We start from the raw sequence: 21,271 nt of genomic DNA, 5'->3' as shown, positions 1-21,271 counted from the left end.
GTTGCTTTGTTAAAGCGTCTGTGTGTGGAGGGAGAAGTGTTTTCCCACCCTTTACACAGCTTTCCAAGTGGAAAGTGTAGAAAACAGTCAGGAGCTAGGAAAATCTATTATTTCTTTCAAAAACTGCTGGAGACATTTCTTCCTGTCGTGTCCCCCTCACCAAGGTTTTCAGTGTAAAAAATGAGGTACTTTTAATGGAGAATGTGTTTTCTCTTCAAGCCTTGTTTTTCCACTTTGAGTGTTTTTTGGGATTTGTTTTTTGAGGGGAAAGAATGATTTTATTCACTTGCCAACTTTCAGAGTGCTGCCTCAGAACTGGGATAGAGCTGCAACTCACACATGTATTCCTGTAGTTACACTGAAGTAATTACTGTTTCAAGTACGTCCTGGTGGCTGAATGGTGTGGTTCGTATGTTATGATGACTTTAATGGTTCTTACAGTTTATAGCAAAGGGTTTTAGGGCTGTGGGCAGGTGCTTTTTACTTCTTTTGTAATTTAAAATAAACATAACGAAAGTAACTTGAATAATGGGAACATCCACACTTGCATTAAATAGGCTATTTTTTTCTTCATAAAAGGAAGATGAATTCACCTGCTTCAGGGCAGAGTCTAACCACCAATTGACAGAAGTTAGGAAGAAAATTCCTTTCAGGCAGTTGTTTCATTTCTTCCTCTTTGGCATTCCTTGGACTTCCTTTTGAAATCTGGGGTGTCAGCCACTGTCTAGGCTGGGTGAAAGAATCTCAGATACGGCTGATTGCTTGATAGCCACTTCTGGTATTTCTTAGTCCTGTCTTTCATATCTCACTTAACCATCCATCCATCCATCTTGTTCGATAATTAAATATTGATGAAAAGAGACTCCCTACAATCTCTCTCTTTCTGTTCCCTCATGTTACTGCTACTAATCCCTGGATTCTAATTCTCTTTCAGAAGATGCTGCTCAAGAAGAATTGTGGAATGAAGACTAGAGTAATTAAAATTCGTGTAAGTTGCCCTTTACTGGTGCACTTCCTTCATCTTTCCACAAATATCTGAATGTGGTGATTGTCTTCAAACATCTACACCTGCAAGATTATTTCTGGAGGTTTCCTTTGGCTTGATCAGCTGCGTAACAGAAGTTGCTGATCTGGAGTATATAGACTGTAGTAGCAATTCAGGTTGAGTGCTGATGAAGCTAATCATACAGAGGCATTTTCCATTTTGGAGGCCATGGGTTCAAAGCTTCCTTGGAGCAAAACTCTACGTCTCCTGCGATGAACTCATGTTGCTATGCATCGCTGTCCTGTAGGGTGTTGTTTGGATCCTTCTTTGTTGTTTGGCTGCCCAGGGAGGTAGTGGAGTCACCATCCCTGGAAGTCTTCAAAAGACGTTTAGATGTAGAGCTTAGGGATATGGTTTAGTGGGGACTGTTAGTGTTAGGTTAGAGGTTGGACTCGATGATCTTGAGGTCTCTTCCAACCTAGAAATTCTGTGATTCTGTGATTCTTGACCGAACGTGCTGATCTGGGGTAGCAAGTGGTGTTTGGCAGGAGTGAGTGTCATTGGTGGTAGACAGCTCTGGTCAGGGACTGCAGCAGTGTGCTGCACTGGTGTCTGCAGAGCAGTATGGGGTGTAGGACTGGGTGATGAGAGTGCTAGATTGCTTGGATGGCTTTGCAGCTGGGGTGGCAGTGCAGTGTCTGAGCATCTTGCATTCTTGACTGCACACGCATGTAGCTGGTCTAGGTTTGTTCCCACTCTCCTGCTTGTACTTCATGCTGTCTGCACCTCCGAGTCTTCATGTCTAGCACCCCACCCCTGACTTTTCAACCACCCCATCTCCTGTGTGGGTACCTTGGATATCTTTCAGTCAACGCTGTATGGCACTGCAGGAGAAGCGTGTATGACCTTGCGCATTGCAGCCAAAACAAGTGCCTCAGTCTCCTGAGCCCCTCATGATCCTCCACATATTTGTGATATGCAGGCAAAACCAGCTCAGGGGGAAGAAAACAGATATCCTTTGTGATAAAACCGCTGCGGTAATTATAGCCAGCAACAATGTCTTAAAGAGGGGTGAATGGCGGACTGGGATCCCTCAGGGTTTACGCTTTGCCTGTCAGGAAATGGGGCTGATGATGCCTTGGTGTACCCAGAAGTGCTAGCGTGTGTATGTATGCAGCTGGGGGGTGCCCTTGCCCACCACCGTTTTGGGGGTGCCTTTGGTTATTTGAGAGGCGGAGGAGCAGGTAGGGCTGGCTAGAGCAGGAGCAGAGCTGGATGGTGTGTCTTGGACTCCTTGTGTACCTTCTACCACAGCACTTCATGACTTCCAGCAGCCCCACCGTGACCTGATCCTTCTGACTGCACAACAAATCCTGACCTGTTTTGTATCCTCTTGTGCTCCTGCCTCCGTTGTTTTCAGTGGAGCTGTCTCCCCCGTGAGCATTCCCCAGACGGTGCCTGTCCTTCAGACCTATCGGCAGTCTAATCCCGTTCTAGTCTGATGTGTTTATTGCATTCTTCTTACCCCTGCCCCATGTGCTTTCCTTTTTCTTTTTTGGTTCTGCTTGGGTGTCCCTGGACTGGGGCACCGTGGCGGGGTGGTTCCCCAGGGCCCGAGCTCATTACTGCGGCTTTGAGAACCCCTGGAGAAGCTGAGAGACAGAATTATCCCTTCGCTCCCTGCTGAGCTCACCTCAGCTCACGCTAAAATAAACAGCAGGAACGGAGGGGACACCTTTCTGACAGATGGCACGGCGTCTGCGGGTCTCTGGCCAGCCCTGCCCAGCTGGGACAGCGCTACCTGAGGCACTTGTGCAGTTTCCATGCCGACAGCGTGTGGTATGTCAGCCTCTGGCCTGGTGGCAGAGGTAGAGGAGTGTTTGTGCTTCCATTTTTCAGGCGATTGTGGGAACTTTTGTGCACGCAGCTCAGAGAGGAGGCAGCAGGCCCCTGGCTGAGTATCGTGCCTCAGCTCTGGAAGCAGCTGAGGGAGGTCGGTACCTCTGAAGGGTGATGCTGTGCTCGCACACAAAGGGAAACCTCAATCCATGCTTGGCATGGCTTTCCTTCACAGTGGTGCCCCGGGGCAGGACAAAGGGTATTGGGCACAAACTGAAACACAGGAAATTCAGGTTGCCTGGAGAATTTGTGGAGTCTTTGTCCTTGGAGATACTCAGAACATGCCTGGGCAGAGGGCAACATCCTGCAGCCGACCCTGCTCTGGGCAGGAGCTTTGGCAGGTGCCCGTGGAGCCTGCTGCACGGGCACCTGCCAACCTCAGCCATTCTGTGATTTCTGGCTTTTTGCCCAGCCCTCTGAAACTCAGAAACTGCGAACACACCAGGGACCTTGGTACACTCGGGAGGGTTCTTCTGAGGCCCTCCTGACTGTGGCCTCTTGCAGAGGATGGTAGCAGGAGGCCAGGTGAGAGGCCTGCTTGTGTTGTGTAGCCCAGGGAAGCCCTGATGTACAAGTGCTCTTGTTTCAGTACAGGTAGAGCATCCAGCCTCTCACTGATCTGAGATGGGCAGCGAATAAACCAATCTGAAAGGCAGCACTGCTTCTCTGCCTGCCCAAGGTGTTTTTGCGAGGGCTGTGAATCGGAGATCCTTGCTTTCATCCCATGGTTCTGCTGCTGAAGAAGGAGGGAAGAAGGGATTATGTGTGCACCCCGCATGCCTTGTTTTTCCCTCCAGTGTGAGGGTGATGGTGGCAGTGACCTGCCAGCCAGCAGACGTGCTTAGCGCAGTAATGTCAGTGAAGCGTTTTCATGCTGTTCTTGGTGAGGACAGTGTCTCGTGTGGTTGTGAGATAACACACTTTTAAAAATACCCCTCTCCTGACTGGTATTTTTATTGCCTTGATGTCTTGGGGCTTTGCTGGCGTGTCAGGACCCAAGGTGATGCTCTCTCCTGCATCATCCCAGCCATGCTGTTCTTCCCTCTTCTTCTGGAAGAGCCTCCCAGATGAATGTCAGATGGAGGAGCCCTCGGGCACTGGAACACTGTTTCAGCCCTTGGAAATGATCGTGCTCCTAGAGGGCCTTTCTGGAGCAGGTGGCCCAGGCTGGCCTTTGCTTTTCCATGTGCTGTTTGAACACTAAGATGCCACCTTGTCATTGTCCCCTGTGCTTAAGCTTCCTGGGGGCCAGCTCAGATGGTGTTAGGCTGCAGCCTTTCCACTCGCTCAGCGGTTCTTCTTCTTACATGGGATGATGAGGCAGCGATGTGACAAGTCTCTGAACCTAGAGGGATTCAGACAGATTAATAAACCTCCCAAATGTGCAGCAGCTCAGTCATGTTTGAAACATTTTGGGGGAGTAACAGCTTTGAGAGGGCAGGGCCTGTAAGTGAGGAAAAAATAGTGTTAAAAGAAATCTCCCTCTTGTCCCTCTTCCTGCCCGTCCCCAGAGAAGGATAATGGATCAGGAGAACGAGGCCCTGTGGGCAGGCACACAGAGACAAATCAGAGGTGACAGCGTGCGTATGAAGTATGGATCTGTGCAGAACGGGTGCACGTAGCACAGCATGCCTCAGTGCAAGGTGAGGGGTCGGCCTCCATAACCTATCCATAATTCCAGAGTCTGTCCATAATACCACAAGCCTTTAGTTGTCCAGAGCCTCTTGGGGTGAGGGTTGTGATTCGGTCACGTATCTTGTTCCTCCTTCACGAACTCCTGCTTGCAGCCTCTAAATGTGACTGATGGAGCTTATCTCAGGAGCAGGAGCTGGGCTTATCTCAGGAGCACTAAGTGGGTAGAAGACACAGCTGGCGAGCCCCTGGGTGTCTTGAGAGCTCTTGTTGGGGCATGCAGAAAGAGTAAGGATTTCAAGGCCAATCTGATAACCTGCCCGATCAGAGAGGTGTTTTCTGCTATGTAAAAAAAAAAATAAAAAATAATTTTAAATCAGAACATAAAACTCCTGTGCTCTTGCCTTGATCATATTGGTGCTTGAGAACACCCTCGGCTTGGACATGGGCCAGATTCCTGGAATGACTTCCCCATCTCTTATCTCTCACATCTGTATCCTAAAAGACCACTGCAGAAACATGCTGGGTTTTCTTCCCCTGAAACAAGGGACCTTTTCAGCTTGGAGCTGAGCAGGAGATATGCTGGTCTGAGTTGTTCTGGCTGAGCTGTTCACAAATGCAAGGCGTGCTAGGTGACAGTAATATTGGTGCAGACCTCTGGTTTGGGCTGCACAGGAAGCAGTAAAGGTTTCACAAGAGGTCAGAAGCCTCTGTGTGTGTGTTTAGCCATACATACATGTATGTTGCCCCTTCCATTGCAGGCTCCCAAGGTGCTTCGCAAGCATGGCTAAATGTAGCATCCCAGAGGCAGATACATATCATGATCGCAATTTCAGAGCGGGTTAAACTGAGAAACCAGCAAAGATTGTGACTTGCTTTAAGAGGGTGTGAGGAAGGCTGAGGTTTCAGCTTTGATCTTCAACCCCCATTCCTGGAGCTCTGTCTTTCTCGATGCTGTATCATGCAGTCTAAACAGTTCTGATATCTCAGGGAGCAGAGATCCCAAACTGCAGCTTCCTGTTGGTTTGTCCAACCCTCCTGGTTGTGTTTAGTATGTGACTGAGTGCCAAACCCAGAACCTGCCCTCTAGAAGCAGAAGGACTCACCTTCTGAGTCACATCCTTGGCTTATGTGCTGGGCTCTGTCCCCTCGTGGGGATTTTAGCACTCCAGTTACCTAGGCAGGCTTTTGTCTCCTGTTGGAGACAAAAAAGATTGCTCATCTCTGCTGAGCAAAGTGGAGAAGATCCTCTGCTAACCGAGGGCATGAATGTCCTCTGGCCAGTTGGTGAAACCAGCTCCCCCTGTGCTCCTTCCAGCCAAGCCACCCAGCTGCCTGCTGATGATCTCTGCAGCGATGGTAAGGCCTGGAGAACCCCAGGCCCTACTGCGAATGCTTCCTGACAAAAAGACTTTGTCCAGAGTTTTCTCAGTGCGGGGAAGGATGGGATGCCTCTGTCTGTTTAAAAACTAACCCAAATATCTGGCTCCAGACACTGTTTTATTTAGCACTGCCTTTATTGGGTCTCATAGCAAAGGCTAACCAGCCTCCAGTCTGTCCGTAGCAGCTTGAGGAGGGACTTTCACGTCTCTTTCCTTTGCTCCATTAAAGAAAAGAATGTTTATAGCTGCCTGCTTTTCATAAATTCCTGCCATGGATGCCCTTGCACCCGTTAAATCATGTAAGTGCTTGCAGAGGAGATGCTGTGGAATAACCCAGAGCTGTGCAATCCACACAGCACTGGGAAAGTAGCGAGTGGCTGGTGAATTAGGATGCTGAGATCCTGATTTCAGCTCAGCCCCTGGCTTGGGTGGGTCTGGTTTAGGAGCAGGCACAGGGGGAGGTGGAAAGGAGGTGAGGATGGAGGTGCAGCCTGGAGACACGCTGCTCTTGGGGCAGCCCCATGTGTCTGTGGTGGTTGTGCTGTGGTTCAGGGGCTAGGGAACATGGCCAGGAAATGGGTTGTGGGGTTGAAAGAGCTGGTTTTGGAGGCGTTGGGGTCACAGAGGGTTGCAGTGGCCCTGCCTCTCCTTTTTCTGGCGGAGCTTCATGCCCAGGATGGTCGCTTGGGCACGTCTTTCACCACTGCATCCAGGCCCGCTGCTCCCCTTTGTTCGCATGGCTGTGGGAACCTGGCATCCGTTTCCAATCCCGGTCCCCAGCGCTGCAATCCTTTCCCACACACCTCTCCCATAATACGCCCGCTTCCTGCGCTTGGCTTCCACGGCTGGAGCGGTTTGTCCAGAGGCAAGCGCGCTGCGGCGGCATGTGTTCGCAGCCTGCTCATGCCAGGATAATTAATACTCACTTTGCAGCGTTAATTTGGGTTCCCTTTAAGTTCAAAGCAGAGCTCTGCTCTGTGCCAGCCTGCCTGGCCGCAGGGAAGAGGATGTCCCTGGGCTCACACGGGGAGCAGCACGTGCTCAGGTAGGCACCACGTGCTGGCCTCGAGAGAGGAACCGTGCCTGGGGCTCCTGGCCTGAAATGAGGAGGATGATGAGGGCAGGCTGCTGCGGTTGCTCTAGAGGCAGGGAGGATGCTCCTGCCCCACCGGGAAGAGAGGGGAAGCTGGGGGTTCGTTTACTTGTACCTAAGGGATTTGTGTGGCCTTCAGACTGGGATCTTCACTGGGACCTTGGGGTGGTGAGGTCCCAAACTGAAAAACCCTCTGAATGACCCGTCTGTGCCTTTTCATCGCACACCCTCTATCCTTCAGTTTGTCAGGCAGGCAAAGTCAAAGCTTGCAGGCAGCTTTCTCAAAGACACGTCTCAAAGATGTGTGAGGGAGGAGAAGAAAGGCTTGTTACACCGGTGCCAGCAAGGGCCTGGAGCTGGAGCTGGCCCGTTCCTGCTCTTGGGCAAGTGACCAGCAAGCGTTTGCCCGGCCCTTTGAAGTGCCTCCCAGAAAAGTTCAGTGTTGTCTGCCTGGTGGCACCTCTCGAAGTCTGGTAGTTGCCATCTGACAACTCCGTGCACACATTTGCAAATGTTGGATGGATTTTTTTTTTTCCCCTTCCCTTGAAGAGGAACAGCGAGGTGTTTGTAAACTGCTGAGCTGGTCTCTGCGGCGTGGTTGCGCAGAAGGAAGTAGGTGTCGGGCAGCCTCGCGCTGGTGGAGGTGACAGACCTCGTAGGGAAGGCTCATGGAGAAAAGAATAAAACAGGGCTAACTGCAAAGTTTTGCTCTTCCTCGTTAGGACAGCAGCTGGAGTTGATGTTTTTCTTAGAAGAAAAAGGAGAAGAGTGGTCCTAAACTGTCATGGTCCATCTGGCTGTTCCCTGAAGTTAAACCGCGCATGGACGTGGTAGTGATGGAGAGACCTTTGAGAGGGAAGGGGCTTGCCTTTGGAAAGTTATTTCTTGAGCTGTTCCAGGTTTGTGACTGGAATAAATTGTCAGAGGCCTACAGGAGTTAACGAAGAAGCAGCTAGACGTGAATTGCTGTACCACGGGTGGAGCAGGTCCTGCTCATCAATGACTGTCCTGAAAAGTGCCTGAAGCCAGACTGTCACTGAAAGGAAATTATTTCTCATCAGGAGGTCGCAAAGCACAGAGATGTTATTCATCCTGGCTGCCTGAGTGTGGTTTACGTGTTGTACTCTTGCTTTACACAGGAGAAACTGCAGCACAGGTGATGAGAAGCCACTGCTTGGGACCGTGTCCAGGATTAGAGACATGGCTCAGGGGTCCCCATCCACTGCTTTGCAGCTGCTGGTTTCACACATCAAAGCTGCGGTGTCACCATTTTCTCTCCTAACAACGTGGCGTGGGTGAAAGGCAGGAGGATGAGGTGGAATTAAAAGCACTGCACCTCTCAGGGCTCTGCTGTGGCTCGTTCAGCTGTTAGCAGGGCGGCTGTGCCCCAGCCAGGCAGCATCGCGGGCAGGCGCCTGTCTTTGCCAAGGCTCCTCTGGGGATTTATTCCTTTCCATGCGGGGTGGTGGTGGGAATCGGATGCGCCTTTACAACTTGCAATTACATGCTGCCTTTCATCCCAAAGGACTTCTTAACAAGTGAGTCTACGGGCTGCAAAGGGATCGTTCAGCCACTGCTGAGAGGCATCCACCGCTGGAAGACAGGAAGCAGAGAAGGGACTCCTGTGCTGGCTTGGCCCTGAGTAGGGAACGGGTTGGCAGAGCGCACACGCTGCTCCGATTTTGAGTCCCGCCAGGATCCTGGAGCTCTTATGAAAGAGAAGCAAAGAGTATTAAGCAGATCTGTGTTTCGTATCACCCCTAGCACACCACTCCCTTCTAGGACATTGTTGTGTTAGGTAACTTCGTTTTTCCCCTTCCTTTGGGGATTGTAATTCCCACATCTGAAAGTGTGCTTGGAGCCACGCTTGCCTTTGCTTTGTCCAGAGAAGAGAACCGCGTTTCTGTGAATTATGAGTCCAAAATGAAGTTATTTCACAATCCGTGTTCTGGATATTTTCCCAGACTTCATAGGGGCAAGGGAGGGGTTTCTAGGAGCAGTATGCTTTTGTGTTAGTAATTTACCCTTCACCTGTTTATCTTCTTCCTATGTACTTCTTCCCTGCCAACACGTACAGTTATGTCCCAGGTTGTTTATGCAGCAGTTGCCCACGTCTTTGGCTTTCTGAGGGCTGCTAATAGGACTGAAGTCCTGCATCCCTTCTGCGCTGTCTACTCTCACCCTTCTCCGGGGCACCTGCATCCAGTCACAGTCCATACCATCTCTAGCTGTGCTTTATATTGATACGTTTGAGATGTTCCAAGCCGGGTTGCTGGTTTACCAGCTGTATTTAACGGTGGTAGCACAGTTGGTCGCTACAGTACAGGTTTGTAAGTTGAGGGCCCTTCTTGAGGTGCGAGTGGACAAGGTCCACGTGAGGGGGGACAGCTGCTTTGTAGTTTTGAGTCAGGAAGAAGTGGGTGCATGTCTGGAGGAGTAAGGAAGAGTCACAGGTGTACCAGGGGTGAAACAAGGTGTGTGAGAGCAGGTGAGCATGCATGCAGGGCTGTGTGTGTGACGGGGCACCCAGGCATGGGTGCCTTCCTGCCGGCAGCCGCGTGGCTGTATCTCGGGCTGTTCTCCAGCTGTGTAAATACATTGCTTAACAAACGGAGGGCTCTGGTTAATGATTGCTGTTAGCGCGGGGCCCATATTAGGCTCCGTTTGGTGCCAGCTGCCCGGCTGCCTGGATGCCATCGGAGTGAAGGCAGCCGGCTGCAGTGTTGAGGAGCCTCCGCAGGAGCCGGCCTGGGCTTGCTCAGCAGGGGCTGTCAGGCAGGGCTGTGGCACGCTCCCTGGGGCCTGCTGCAGCAGGGGCGACTCAAACTGCCTTCTGGAGAAGGAGTGACATCCCCGGTGTCACAGGCTGGTGCTGGGCGCCCAAGGGGAAGGGCAGGCTGGCTGGGAGGCAGCTGGCCCAAGCAGCAGGACGGGAGGGACAGCTCTGGCAGCTGGCCCTATCTCTCTCCTCGTTCTGGGAACAGACCTACAGGGCTTTGCCTCGCACTGCTCAGCGGGGCCAGACCACCACATGCTGTGATCCCAAATGGTGTTGTAGGCTAAGCCAGATCAGGCCTGGTCATCCCTAGAGCAGGGTACGAGCTCCAGAGAAAACACGCAGTCCTGGGGCCGTTTCGTGCTGGTGCTCTTCCCTCCAGCAAGGTCCCTAGCAGAGGAGGTGCCCTGTCATCACTAATGGAGCAGGTTCCTCACGGTGCCCTGGGGAGGCTTTTTTGCCCCTAGAAGGCCCAGATTGCAGCCCCACGGCTCCTTCCTGCCCAGAGCCTGGTGCGGTCTGTGGACAATTTTCATCTGTTCTCTGGAGCCGTCTCTCCCCAGCCTCTCTTCCATCTGCCGTCCGCCAGAAATGAACTGATTTCAGCTGCCTTCCCTAATCCCGTCTGGCATTTCAAAATGGAGGGGACTGCCAGGATCTTTGTTCCCGCTCCCTCTTGGCACTGGCAGGGGACCTTCTCTGCTCTGCAGAAGGACAAATGTGCTGATTTATTCTGCCCCTTAGCTTTGAATAGGGGTTGCTACGTTACCCCACAGCTCTGGGGCTTGCCAGAGCACACACCATATATAACCCCACAGCAGGTGGCTATTGAGGAAAGGCCCTTAAATCTGCCTCTCTTGTTTCTTATGCTGCTGGCCAAGGTGTCAGGGGGCTGTAGCAGGGCATGATTTGCTGGCTGAAACTCCGGGCACGGCTGATGCCAAGCACCATGTTGGCATTTTCCATTCTCAAACGCCCATCTCAATTTGCAGAGGAGGGACCAACCAGGCAGGAACACGCTGCCCACGCTGGCTTTTAGAGGCCCTTTCTGACACGAAGGCTGCCCCCTGGGGCTGAGCTGTGACCAAAATCCTGGCTGTAGAGGCTCCCAGATCCTCCTACACACAAGGCCAGGCTTGGAAGCTTTCTTCTGGTGTGAGTGTTTGGGTGAGCTGGACTGTTTGGGCAGCTATCCAAGAAAAGCTGTGTGCACCTGTCCTACGATGACAAGTGAAAACCCATCCAGGACAGAGGCAGGTGGTACCCAAACATCAGTGCGCCGTGCTGATACGTGGTTGCAGCTGTCTGAAAGACCTGACTTGGAAGTGCCTCTGTCTTAGAGGAAACAGCAGAGTTGGTGATTGCTCCTAAAAAGCCTAATTATTTGAGAAACAGCCCCTTAGTGCAAGCTGGGTGAGGAGATGCTGTGGATCTTGCTAGAAAGGGAGTGGAAAAGGCAACAGGGAGGCTGTAACGCCCAAGCCAGCTCTCCTCTTGCTGGACCTTTTCCAGTCTCTGCGAAAACAAGTGACACTTCCCAGCAGTGATGGGAGTGAGATGAGTGGTGGGGCATTTCCATGAGCTTCTGAGCTGCTGAACTTTTTTATCAGTAGCTTGCACCTGTCTGTTGGGAATGAGCTCTGCAGGAGATGAGTAAGTACTCTGCTGGCCCAGAGAGCGGTGGGACCTCCTCTCCTGGCCAAAGAGCATCTGCAAGGAGGTCACCCTGTTGGTGCTTCTGCTTGCCTATGGAAAAAACACAGTTCCTGAGATCTAAATGGAAAACGTTTTGTATGTTATGGGGTTGAAAGGTCAATGTGGTATCATTATTCCTCTGGGATCTGTGGGTCCCAGGAAGGTCTAGTGGGGGGCAGCATTCCTATCCAGTTACGCAGTGCATGAGTATTTCTGGTCTCCTCACTTCAGATCAGCTCTGACCATGCTCTGAACACCAGGAGGGGAAGGGGAGAGAGTTATTTTTGGAGGCCATGGTACAAACCAAGCTGCAGAGCCTTCAGGTGGGATTTTTTTGCACCAAGCGTTTCCCAGCCATTCCTCATTGATTTGTTTTAGAAATGCGTTAATTAAACCATGGGTCAGGCAGTCCCAAAGCTTTACAGGTAATGTCAGCTTCTGTAGGTCCTGCATGTGTATCCATTTCACAGCCAGGACTGTTCTGGGAATCTGTCTTCATTTATTTTTTTCTTTACATGTAAGCAATCCTCATTCAGGGAAATTCCCTCCCAGGAGGCCTGGACAATAACTGGCGTGAGACAGAGAGTTGGCTTGGGTGTCACCTTCTAGCCTACACTTAAAACCCAGGGAAGGCCTGATTTCCAGACATGCAGAGCATCTGGCCCTTAGGCTGATTTCTACAGGAGTCCAAAGAGCTCTAGAGCTGCTGAATTTCAAGTCTGCCCACAAGAGACTGGAGCTTACCCCAAAAGCCGGTCAAATGCTTCTGGGTGTGAAGTGATTTCAGGAGAAAGAAAGAGCAGAGAGGATGCAGGTGGATGGGAAGTGGGAAAATTTAAGCATCAAATAAAGTCTATCAAAGCAGAAAAAGAACAAAACAAAAACACACACACACACACACACAAAAAACAGGTAAGGGGAAGTGTGGTAAATGGGATGGGAGAAGAAACAGTGGTGAAGCCTAAACTGTAGAGCCAAAGCTCTGGAGCATTTCAGTGTCTGGGACTTCATGGATTGAGAAAGAGTGATCTGTAAATTATTACTGGAGACCTGTTGAAAAAATAAGACTGAAGAGTGAGGGTTCAGAGGTGGCCTGGTTTATCTGCCTGCTCTGAAAGTGTATATCCCTGCTTTAAAGACAAGAGAACCTGAATTCAGCTCTTCCATACGATACACTCTGGCAGTGATGCTTTTGGGACTCTGGGTTTCCAAATTCATCGCTGATTTCCTCACCCTGTTCCATCTACCTGGATGGCTACAGGTGCCATGAATCCATGAGGAGGTATGGTTGTAGCAGAGAGGTGGGGGCAAGACAAAGAGTTTGAAGCAAGAACTTCATTGCTTGCAGATTCTGTCAGCACTGACTTCATTCCTCTTTTTATTCCCCTGCAGAGCATCAATGGAGGCCGCCCGCCGCCCCACTTCGTGTATGATCCATCCACCTTTGCCTTCCGTTCCCTCAGCACCTTGAAGCCTCTGAGCCCGATAGCTCCAGTGGAAGAACCGTCATGTGCCTACTGAAGGAATTTCTCCGAAAACCTCAGGAACTATCAACCAACCGCCTGCCGGGCAGTGAGAAGGGCCATGGTGATGCCCAGGGAGGTTGGGTGGGGGGAGAAGGGGGCAATGACACACCTTTGCAATACAGTCTCTCTGGCAGCAGGAAACATACGGCTTTGCAGCAGTGACTGCTTTTGTACCATTGCCACTTCTGAATACTGGTAGTTGGAGAGATTTTGTCTTTCAAGGGCAAAATGAGACAGTCACAAACTGCAAGGGCAGCCACCAAGGCAAGCGCATGGATGTGGTAATTGAAGATATCCCTGAGGGTTTCAGGGGCTAGTGTGGTCCACGTTGCGGCTGTGATGAGTGATCAGGTTGTGACACCCAGTCCAGTCAATTTTCCAAGAGTACTTGGGTCTACAATGCTTTGTTGTAGACCTGACCCTTCTCCCAGTCAGAAGTGAGCTCAGGATCGGAGACAGAGGCTGTACAGGGCTGCCTGCAAAGCAAGAAGATCTCTCTCTGAGATTATGATCGCATTCACCTCAAGCTCTCTTGAGCGGAAGACTCCAGGAGTGGGATGTGGGACAGGGTACCTGGAAAATCTAGTTGCATGTTTCAGTTGCTCTGCTGGCAACTCAGTAATATCTAAAATAGGGTTTAAATGTGAGGAAATTCTAGAATGGGGGCTAGGATAAGATTACAGAATGGAGGGTCCATGTTCAGTCATCCACAGGAAAAGAATGCCCACCTTCAGTCTTGGTATCACCGGGGAGAAGTGGTGGGGTGATCTGTGCGCTCTTGGGTCTCCTCTCTGTTGAGGCTGTCTCTGTTTTGTGTTACGCAGCATTTGTCCATGCCATTGTCCCAGTACTCCGCTGCACCTGTGGTGATGCTGAAGGCAACTGGCATCACCAAACTCAACCAAATCAAATGTGTCTAGCAAGTTTTCCCCTCCCCTGATGGGCTGGCTATTAAATTCAGATAGACCCCACTTCTGCACCAGTGGAGCGAGTATTCCCAGATGTAGCATGGAGTGGGAGGAAGGGGTCTTTGTTTTGTGGTCACCTGTTGGTGGAATAAACAGGAGGGGGTTTTGAATGAAGCTGAGGGACAGTTCTCCATGGACAGTCCTACAGGAGGTAGGATGGTGCTTGGCCTTTTTACCACTGGAGTTTGTCTGGGGTCTGCCCTTGAGGCACGTGGGCGCTTTGCGCTATGAGGCAGCAGCAGCTAATGGGAGAAGCTCTTCACCATTCTGTCATGGTGAGGCAGAGGAACAAAACATTCCTCTTGCTGCATCAGATGAGTCTTCATTGCCAGCACCTGGTGAAGAGAGTAACCTCTTTGTCTAGGCATTCCTCACCTTGAGCCTGTATCTGGCTGGGTGCAAGTAATTTACTTGTCTGGATCAAGAGGAGCAACTCTGAGTAATATAAGGTCCATTTTAGTTTTAAATCTGTTCCACTGTGAAGGTTTTTGATGGCACTCTGGATGAGACCAGTGGTCAGTCTAGCTCCAAGTAGGAGGCCGCAGAGCGAACCAGCACGCATGGTACTTTCTGGGCCCTTCCCTGAGACAACTGGGGAAAAGCCTGAAGGCCACCAAGGCCTGGGGACCTGAATGCCCCACCACTGCCCTCCTCCCTCCCCAGGCACAGCGGCTGGGCCAGGCAGTGAGGGGATGGGTGTCCTGAGGCTGCCCCAGCTCTGCCTGCTCCTTGCCCCCAGGCCATCGCAGCTCGGCCACTGCTAGGGTTTGCTGGTGAGGTGCCTCGGGCAGAGTGCTGTGGTTCCCTGCAAAAGTCCCTTCTTCTGACACAGGCCCATTCCTCTACTCATTCCTCCCGTTCCTGTAGAGCCTCTGCTTATCTTGTTTTGATGGCACACCTCAGCTTTTTATCTGCTGCCAGATGGAGCTAGCCAGGGCAGGACGGGAAGCATCACCACCTCAAACCGAACCCCCATGCTCATGGGAAGGGACAGCCGTAGTCTGCTACCCATCTGAAGAGGCATGTTGCCTGTGCAGTCAGTTGGGGTAGCAGCCCCCATGGCCCCGTGCTCTCTGGCTTCCCTCGGCGCTGCTGAAATGGGAGCTGCTGCAGTGCTCGGCCCTGGAGCTGTGTTCTGCTGGTCCATGGGTGCTGCAGGCTGCCTTCCCTGGGGGTCCAGGGCTGCGAATGGGATGTCCTGCCGATATTGTTGCCTTTTAGTACTTTTGTAACTTTTCTCTGTCTCTTCTTTTTCAATCAGAAGGAAAAATAAAAATAATGAAATAAAGCGTAACAGCTGCTATATTCACACCTCTGGTGGGTCTTGTGTGTTTGCTGTCTTCTGGGTGCCTATAGGCAGGGGTATATGAGGTGATGGAGCAGAGCAAGCTGTAACACAGCATAGACAATCCCAGGTACTCCAAAATCACAAGCTGTGTCTGCAAGAGGTTGGCCTCGAAAAACATACCACCAAGAGCCTTTCTAAAACATTTTTATTTTTAAATAAACCAGAATCACAGAAGAGACCTTAAGGACACTTAATTCCACCCCCCACCATGGGCAGGGACACCTTCTACCAGACCACGTTGCTCAAAGTTTATCCAGCCTGGCCTTGAGCACCTCCAGGGATGGGGCATCCACAGCTTCTCTGGGCAACCCATTCTGGTGCCAAACAGCCCTCATAGGTCAAGATTTTCTTTACATCTAATCTGAATCTATGCTCTTTCCATTCTTTGAAGTTGGGCCTGGTACAGAATATTGGCCCTCACTGCTGCTCCCTCCAATAAAAATCCTTTTGGCTTTTGAGCGACCTGCCTATTGCACAGGGATTGAACATCACCTTGCTGGAGATCTCCATCTCACAAGCAAAAGGGGGGGGGTAACTCCACATCTGCTCTTGTGCTCATGATTTTATGCTCGCTAAGTCTTGTACCTCTTTCCCGAGTTTCTCAGCAGTCCCTTTGTTCACGGCAGAGCACTCGTGCTGCTTTCCTCAGCAGCATCGCTCTAGCTCATCCTTTCCTCAGGATCTTGCTCAAAAACCACTATCTCAGGTACTTGTAACCTGTGTTCCCCTCCCTTGCTATCTCGCTGAACTAAATCCCGTCTCTTCCCTCATGCTCATAGCAATTTATCTTAACCAACATCTCACAAGGCCTGAAGAGCTAGCCCCTTTTTCAAGGCCCCGCAGAGATACCAGCTTAATTTCCCTGAGCAGCCCTCCTTAGGCTTGCTCCCAGAAGACCATTCCTGCCCCTCCATCCAAGCTCCCATCCTCTCTTGGCTCTGTGCCATCCCTCTTATCTCTCAGCCTCCCCTCCCTGTCAGCTGCAGCTCGTTGTTAATTGGCCTTGGCCTGTTTTCCATGGGCTGTGAGGTGCACTTGGTGACTCCCCTGGGCCCTTTGCTCCTACCTCCTGTATAAGATTATTGTTCTCTGTGGTATTTTTTTTTCCAAAACAGCCCGCCTATTCTGTGTGCTTATCTCAGAGGCCTTAGACGTAGTTCAAGAATTCACTGGCCACCACAGCTTCATCACCTGTTCATCTGTAGGCTTGTTTGTGAGGATATAATCATATAGAGGGGTGTGTTTATGTTGTATCAGCTGTGCTCTGTGCTGGAGTCCAGCAGAAAGCTGGCACGGTGCTTCACGGGGTGCAGCCAGCTGCGTGGCCTGCCTGAGCTGGGCCGTAGCGCTGTTCTTGGTGCCCTCAGGGCTGTAGTCGAGCTCTGCAGCACGTGTTTGGGTTGCATTAGGTTGTGCCCACCCCTCACCTATCCCTGTAAGCTGGGTCTCTGTGCTACTGACAAAACAAGGCGGTTTTTGTGGTGAAACAGGGTGGTAAGCCTTGATGCAGTAACAGCTCTGAAGCTGAAGGAAAACAGGTTAACGGTATCCACTAAGCTCTTTGTGGTAATTTGTCGTTGTAGTTACCAGAATACCTTACAAAGAGGGGTAAGGACATCAGTCTTGTTTGGATGCTGGACCCTGGCATGGGGGAAGGCTTCCTGAAGACCACTGAGGAAGCCATCAGAAATGAGAGCTGTGGTCTCCTGAGGGCATCTCATGGAGTGCGCTCCACTGCTTCCACTAGCATGGGGCTTTTCACCTTTGTGGCTTCCAAAATACCTCATGTAAATGCTCCCCCCATTGCTGGCTGTGAGGCTGTGGTGTGAGCAAAGCAACTAGCGAGTGCGGTCAGCTTGGTAGAGGTCCCTCGGGACCTTGGGTTTGTTGGAGCTCCCGGCTCCACGGCGAGTCCTCCCACCAGCTTTGGGTTGTGGCTGGTGGGAGGGGAGCCTGTAACTTCTAAGCCGAAAGCTTTCTCTGCTCTGATCCGATCTTGCTGGAGACGTGCAGGTGTTTCCCTTCAGAGCAGAAAACAAACCCTGCAAAGAGAGGAGGGCTGTTGTGCCAAGGTGCAGCTCAGGCGCCCTGGACTCAGCTGTGTTAACCATCTGCAGGAGAGTGAGCGGGGACAGGCAGCTGTTTGAAGAGCTTGCCCATGGCTTCTCTGGGATTTAAGTGGGACCATTTAGGCTAATACTGTTCTCCAGTTAAAATAAATTAATCAGGTTAGTGCTGTTGCCTTATACAAATAAAAGAACTGAGCTCACAGCAATGGCAAAACGGGTTGTTATATGTGTAACCTAGCAGGTGACCGTTCTTTTTGCAGCCAATGCACAACATCAGCTCTTCTGCATTGTCTGTTTTCTTATGTGTATGTATACACATACACACCCACATGATATATATACATATGTATGCATGTGTGTTTCACTGGACTGCAGAAATCTCTGTACACTTACAGCCGCCCTCAAGCAGGGTGTCCTGTGCCTGGGTCTTTGACATAGCTCAATGTGAAGCCCACCTTGCAGCATACTCACCATTTGTATGCTAGAAAACATGATGATGCTGGGAAAAAAAACCACCCACCACCCTGTTTCCAACTGAGTGTTGACCTACCTACCAGATTGACTGGGAAAATGGGTGAAATCAGCAGTGCTGCTAAAGCCAGGGTTCTCTCTCACCCCAGCCTAGATGGAGGCCACAGAAACAACGAAGATGCAGAACTTCCAGTTGGATGGACCATATCCTCCAAACAGCTCAGGGCTCTCCCTTTCTGAAGCTGCACAGCATATAGTGGAAAGGCACAGGGTTGCCTTTAAGGGTGTGTAACAGGTTAGGGTTGGATGGGGTATGACTTACAGTGTGGCTGTATAGGCACAGAGTGCATTTATACTTACTGCATGCTATGCATATTTTAAGTGTAAGGAAGCTTTTGACTAAAGGCAATGGGCATGTGTTCAAGCATTGGCAGGGAGGTTGACCCATCTGGGGCATGGGCAGAAGAGCTTGTGCTGTGTTTGCAGGTGTCTGCAAGTAGTGCACATTACATATATATTACATATGTGAAAGCAGGGGTGGTGACAAGTATTTCTTTGCTGTTGCAGTCTCAACCATTTGTGGTAACAACTGGCAGACTCCTGCAATGTTCCATACCAGTATGGGTAAATAAAAGAAAAAAAATTATGAATTCCTGATCTGTGTCCTTGAGGCACTTGGAAGTTTTCACCATTGAATTAAAAAGAAAGAAGCACCTGGACAACAGTGACTCGAAACAAAGCTACGTCGTTACAAAATAGAGAGTGATTGTATGCACTGTTCCTCCTCAGACAAGACCTTCAGGAACATCAAATAAAACTAGCAGGTGGCAGGTTCAGAGCAAACAACCGGAGGCAGTTCTGCGCAGAGCACGGGGTTGCACTGGGGAACCCAGGATGCTGTGGTGGCTAAATATTTACCTGGATACAGACATGAAAAGAAAGAAGGAAAAAAAAATCCCCCAGGAAACATGCATGCATGAATGCCATCTCTGGCTGAGGGAGGCTGAGGGGTGAGAAGTCTCCTGGGGTAGGTTGCTGCATGCCAGTCCTGTCTCACCCTTCTCTGGGGCAGTTGTCACTCCTGCCAGGGTCCAACTGTGTCCACAGGGGCACAGTCCAGGCTCAAATTTCCCACCTATCCCCCCTTACTGGGTCAGGTGTGTCAAGGGAACAAAGTGAGTTTGGTTTGAGCACTGTTTCAGGTTTATAATATGTATATTATATATGCAAAATACTTCTGGAGTGTAAGAAAAACCCTGGGCAAACATCCTCCAGCGCCTGGTAACCCCCATGCAGAGGAAGCAAGCCAAAGAGGATGCAGCCAACACATCAGTGCTCTGCAGAAGGAGCAAAGCATCAATGTCAAGAACTACATTTAAGCCCGTTGGTATCTCACCATTTCCTGAGCTAGATTTCAGTGGGCTTATTCAAGAAAGGGGGTGAGGAAATAGAAGATGTAGGCACTTTGGGAGCTAGCGAAGGCTGTAGCTGCAAGCCAGCCTGACGGGACTTGACCACATGTTTTCAGTTAACCCGGGACAGGATGTGCAGATAGCTCCGGACACATGAGGAGCCCAAAAATCTGTTTTCCTTTTTGTGGCTGCTCACATCACTGCCTGCTGTAATAATAGCTCGGTCTGTTAGTGGGTTGGCCGGTATTGATTGCATGTTCCCGTCTGACACGTTCACAGCGTAGTAGCTCCAAGGTCAAACAAGTGGAGGAATCGAAAGCCCCACGAGAGCGGGGTGCCAAGTGGGGCAACGAATGGAGACAACAAAGCCCCTTTGACAAGAAAAGTAGGAGGAAACTTCTCCCGAAGGATCCCATGGGAACTTTGCTGTTCTCACTCTGATATGTTCTGCAGAGACACCAAACTAGGCTAGCCAGCACTGCTTCCAGTCATCTGTCTTCAGTGTAGTCTTGGAGTATGCTGGCACCCCACACCAGTGGATCTCATGGTCTTTGCTGCCCACTGAAGGGTGGTGAGACTTCGGTGCCCCGTATTGCACTGCTGCTGGTCCGAGACCTGGCCTTGTCTCCTCACAGCTCTCCTGTGTGTCCACTTGACTCAACCCTCTTTTTCCCTGGCCTCCATGAATGCCCCTCCTCTGTCTGACCCATGCCTCTTTCATGTCTTCCCCTATTTCTTTACCCCCTCCTGGTTTTGGGTTCTTCTAAGGCCCAAAGGCTTTGGCACTGGGGTCTTGGTGCAAGACAGTGGTCACAAATTTTTCTCATCCTTGTTCCCTTCCTTGCCCACCTTGTTTCAGTCATCAGTGTCTGTGACAAGAAAGCTTTAATGTAGACAAATCTGTGTACCCTGCCTAGAAATGGTTGAGCCACCTTTGCCTCTTTTTTTTTTTCCTCCCCCAAAATGATATCCACCATGAATGGTTTTGTTGCCAACAGGTGACATTTAGCAAAGACCTCAGTGAGGACTGCCCAGCAGACCTGGCTTCGGGCAGTGAGACCAAGCCACATACAGCAGGGCAAAACCCCAGTTGTATAAAGCTCTTTTAAACCCTGAAAACCTTTGTCAGACCTTCAGCATGAAGCATTCACAGCTCCTATTCTGAAGTGTGATGTTTTGTCCTCTCCTAGCTTTAAACAGTTCCCCAAAATAAACCCACTGCTATTTACCAGCATTGTTTTCCTTCTTGTGTTCAGTGCTGATAAATAATCAGACCCATTATATCATATTTGTGTCTGCGCTGGTAGAAAATAATTACAACAATTACCACCAAATCAAAATGCTTCTGTTTCTCCTGGTGTCATTAGCACGTCCCAAACATTTTGTTCTTGTGGTTTAAAGTGCAGTAATAACCCAGCCCGAGTGCGACGCCCGGCTCAGCAGCGCTTCCCAGCACAGCAAGCTTCCCGGCTGCGATTGCCTCCGAGATGCTGCTAATTTTCAATCACGGTGTCAGATCCTCTCCTACCGCAGGGAGAGCAACTGCTTAGCCTGTGATTTACCCAATTTATTCCGGTAATAACCGGGCTGGCTGTGTAGCCATCTGTCTGTTTTACGTGCTCCTCCTGCCCCCAGCCTCTGCCACCGTGCGGACAGAGCGCTGTCTCAGTCCTTGTGACAGCGGGGAGAGGAGGCATCATTTCACCCCGGTGATGAAGGGGGTCTCTGTGTGCTCGGAGAAGGGCACCAATGTTCCCTTCTCTCCTCTGCCCAGAAAGAGCAAGCAATGCAGCCCCTCTCTTGTGACCTCTGGGCACTGGAGCTGCCAGGCGCGCTGCCAGCCGGGCTGCTCCCTGCGTATATTTCCACCAGGCAGGGAAGGAAAAACCCATTCTCGGTAGGGTATGGGGGGTTAGCAGGGTCTCAGCATCGCTCTGGCCCAGGCTGGGAGAGCTACGGTCACTTTGAGAGGAGGAAACTGAGTCAGAGAGCAGTGAGGGGGAGGACCTGGCTCT

General features: G+C 50.8%; 1 protein-coding gene across 6 annotated transcripts in view; it reads left to right on the top strand.

Annotated features, from left to right (window-relative positions):
- Nucleotides 1-15,267, top strand: part of LOC137853827 (uncharacterized) — a 61,267-nt gene extending 46,000 nt beyond the window's left edge. For 3 of the 6 annotated variants that reach the window (XM_068676623.1, XM_068676622.1, XM_068676624.1), the window contains exons 4-5: nt 935-988; nt 12,855-15,267. In XM_068676623.1, the coding sequence (XP_068532724.1) occupies nt 935-988; nt 12,855-12,983 (183 nt within the window). In that variant the 3' untranslated portion in view covers nt 12,984-15,267. Of the gene's footprint in view, nt 1-934; nt 989-7,713; nt 12,784-12,854 lie in introns of those variants that run through there. The other 3 variants (XM_068676627.1, XM_068676628.1, XM_068676626.1) reach the window with 3 other exon arrangements.
- Nucleotides 15,268-21,271: the final 6,004 nt, after the last annotated feature.

The sequence above is a fragment of the Anas acuta genome, chromosome 3 (assembly GCF_963932015.1).
Source record: "Anas acuta chromosome 3, bAnaAcu1.1, whole genome shotgun sequence".
Taxonomy (NCBI): Eukaryota; Metazoa; Chordata; class Aves; order Anseriformes; family Anatidae; genus Anas; species Anas acuta.
The sequence above is the reverse complement of the archived record's forward strand: the minus strand, read 5'-3'. Positions and strand labels throughout refer to the sequence as shown.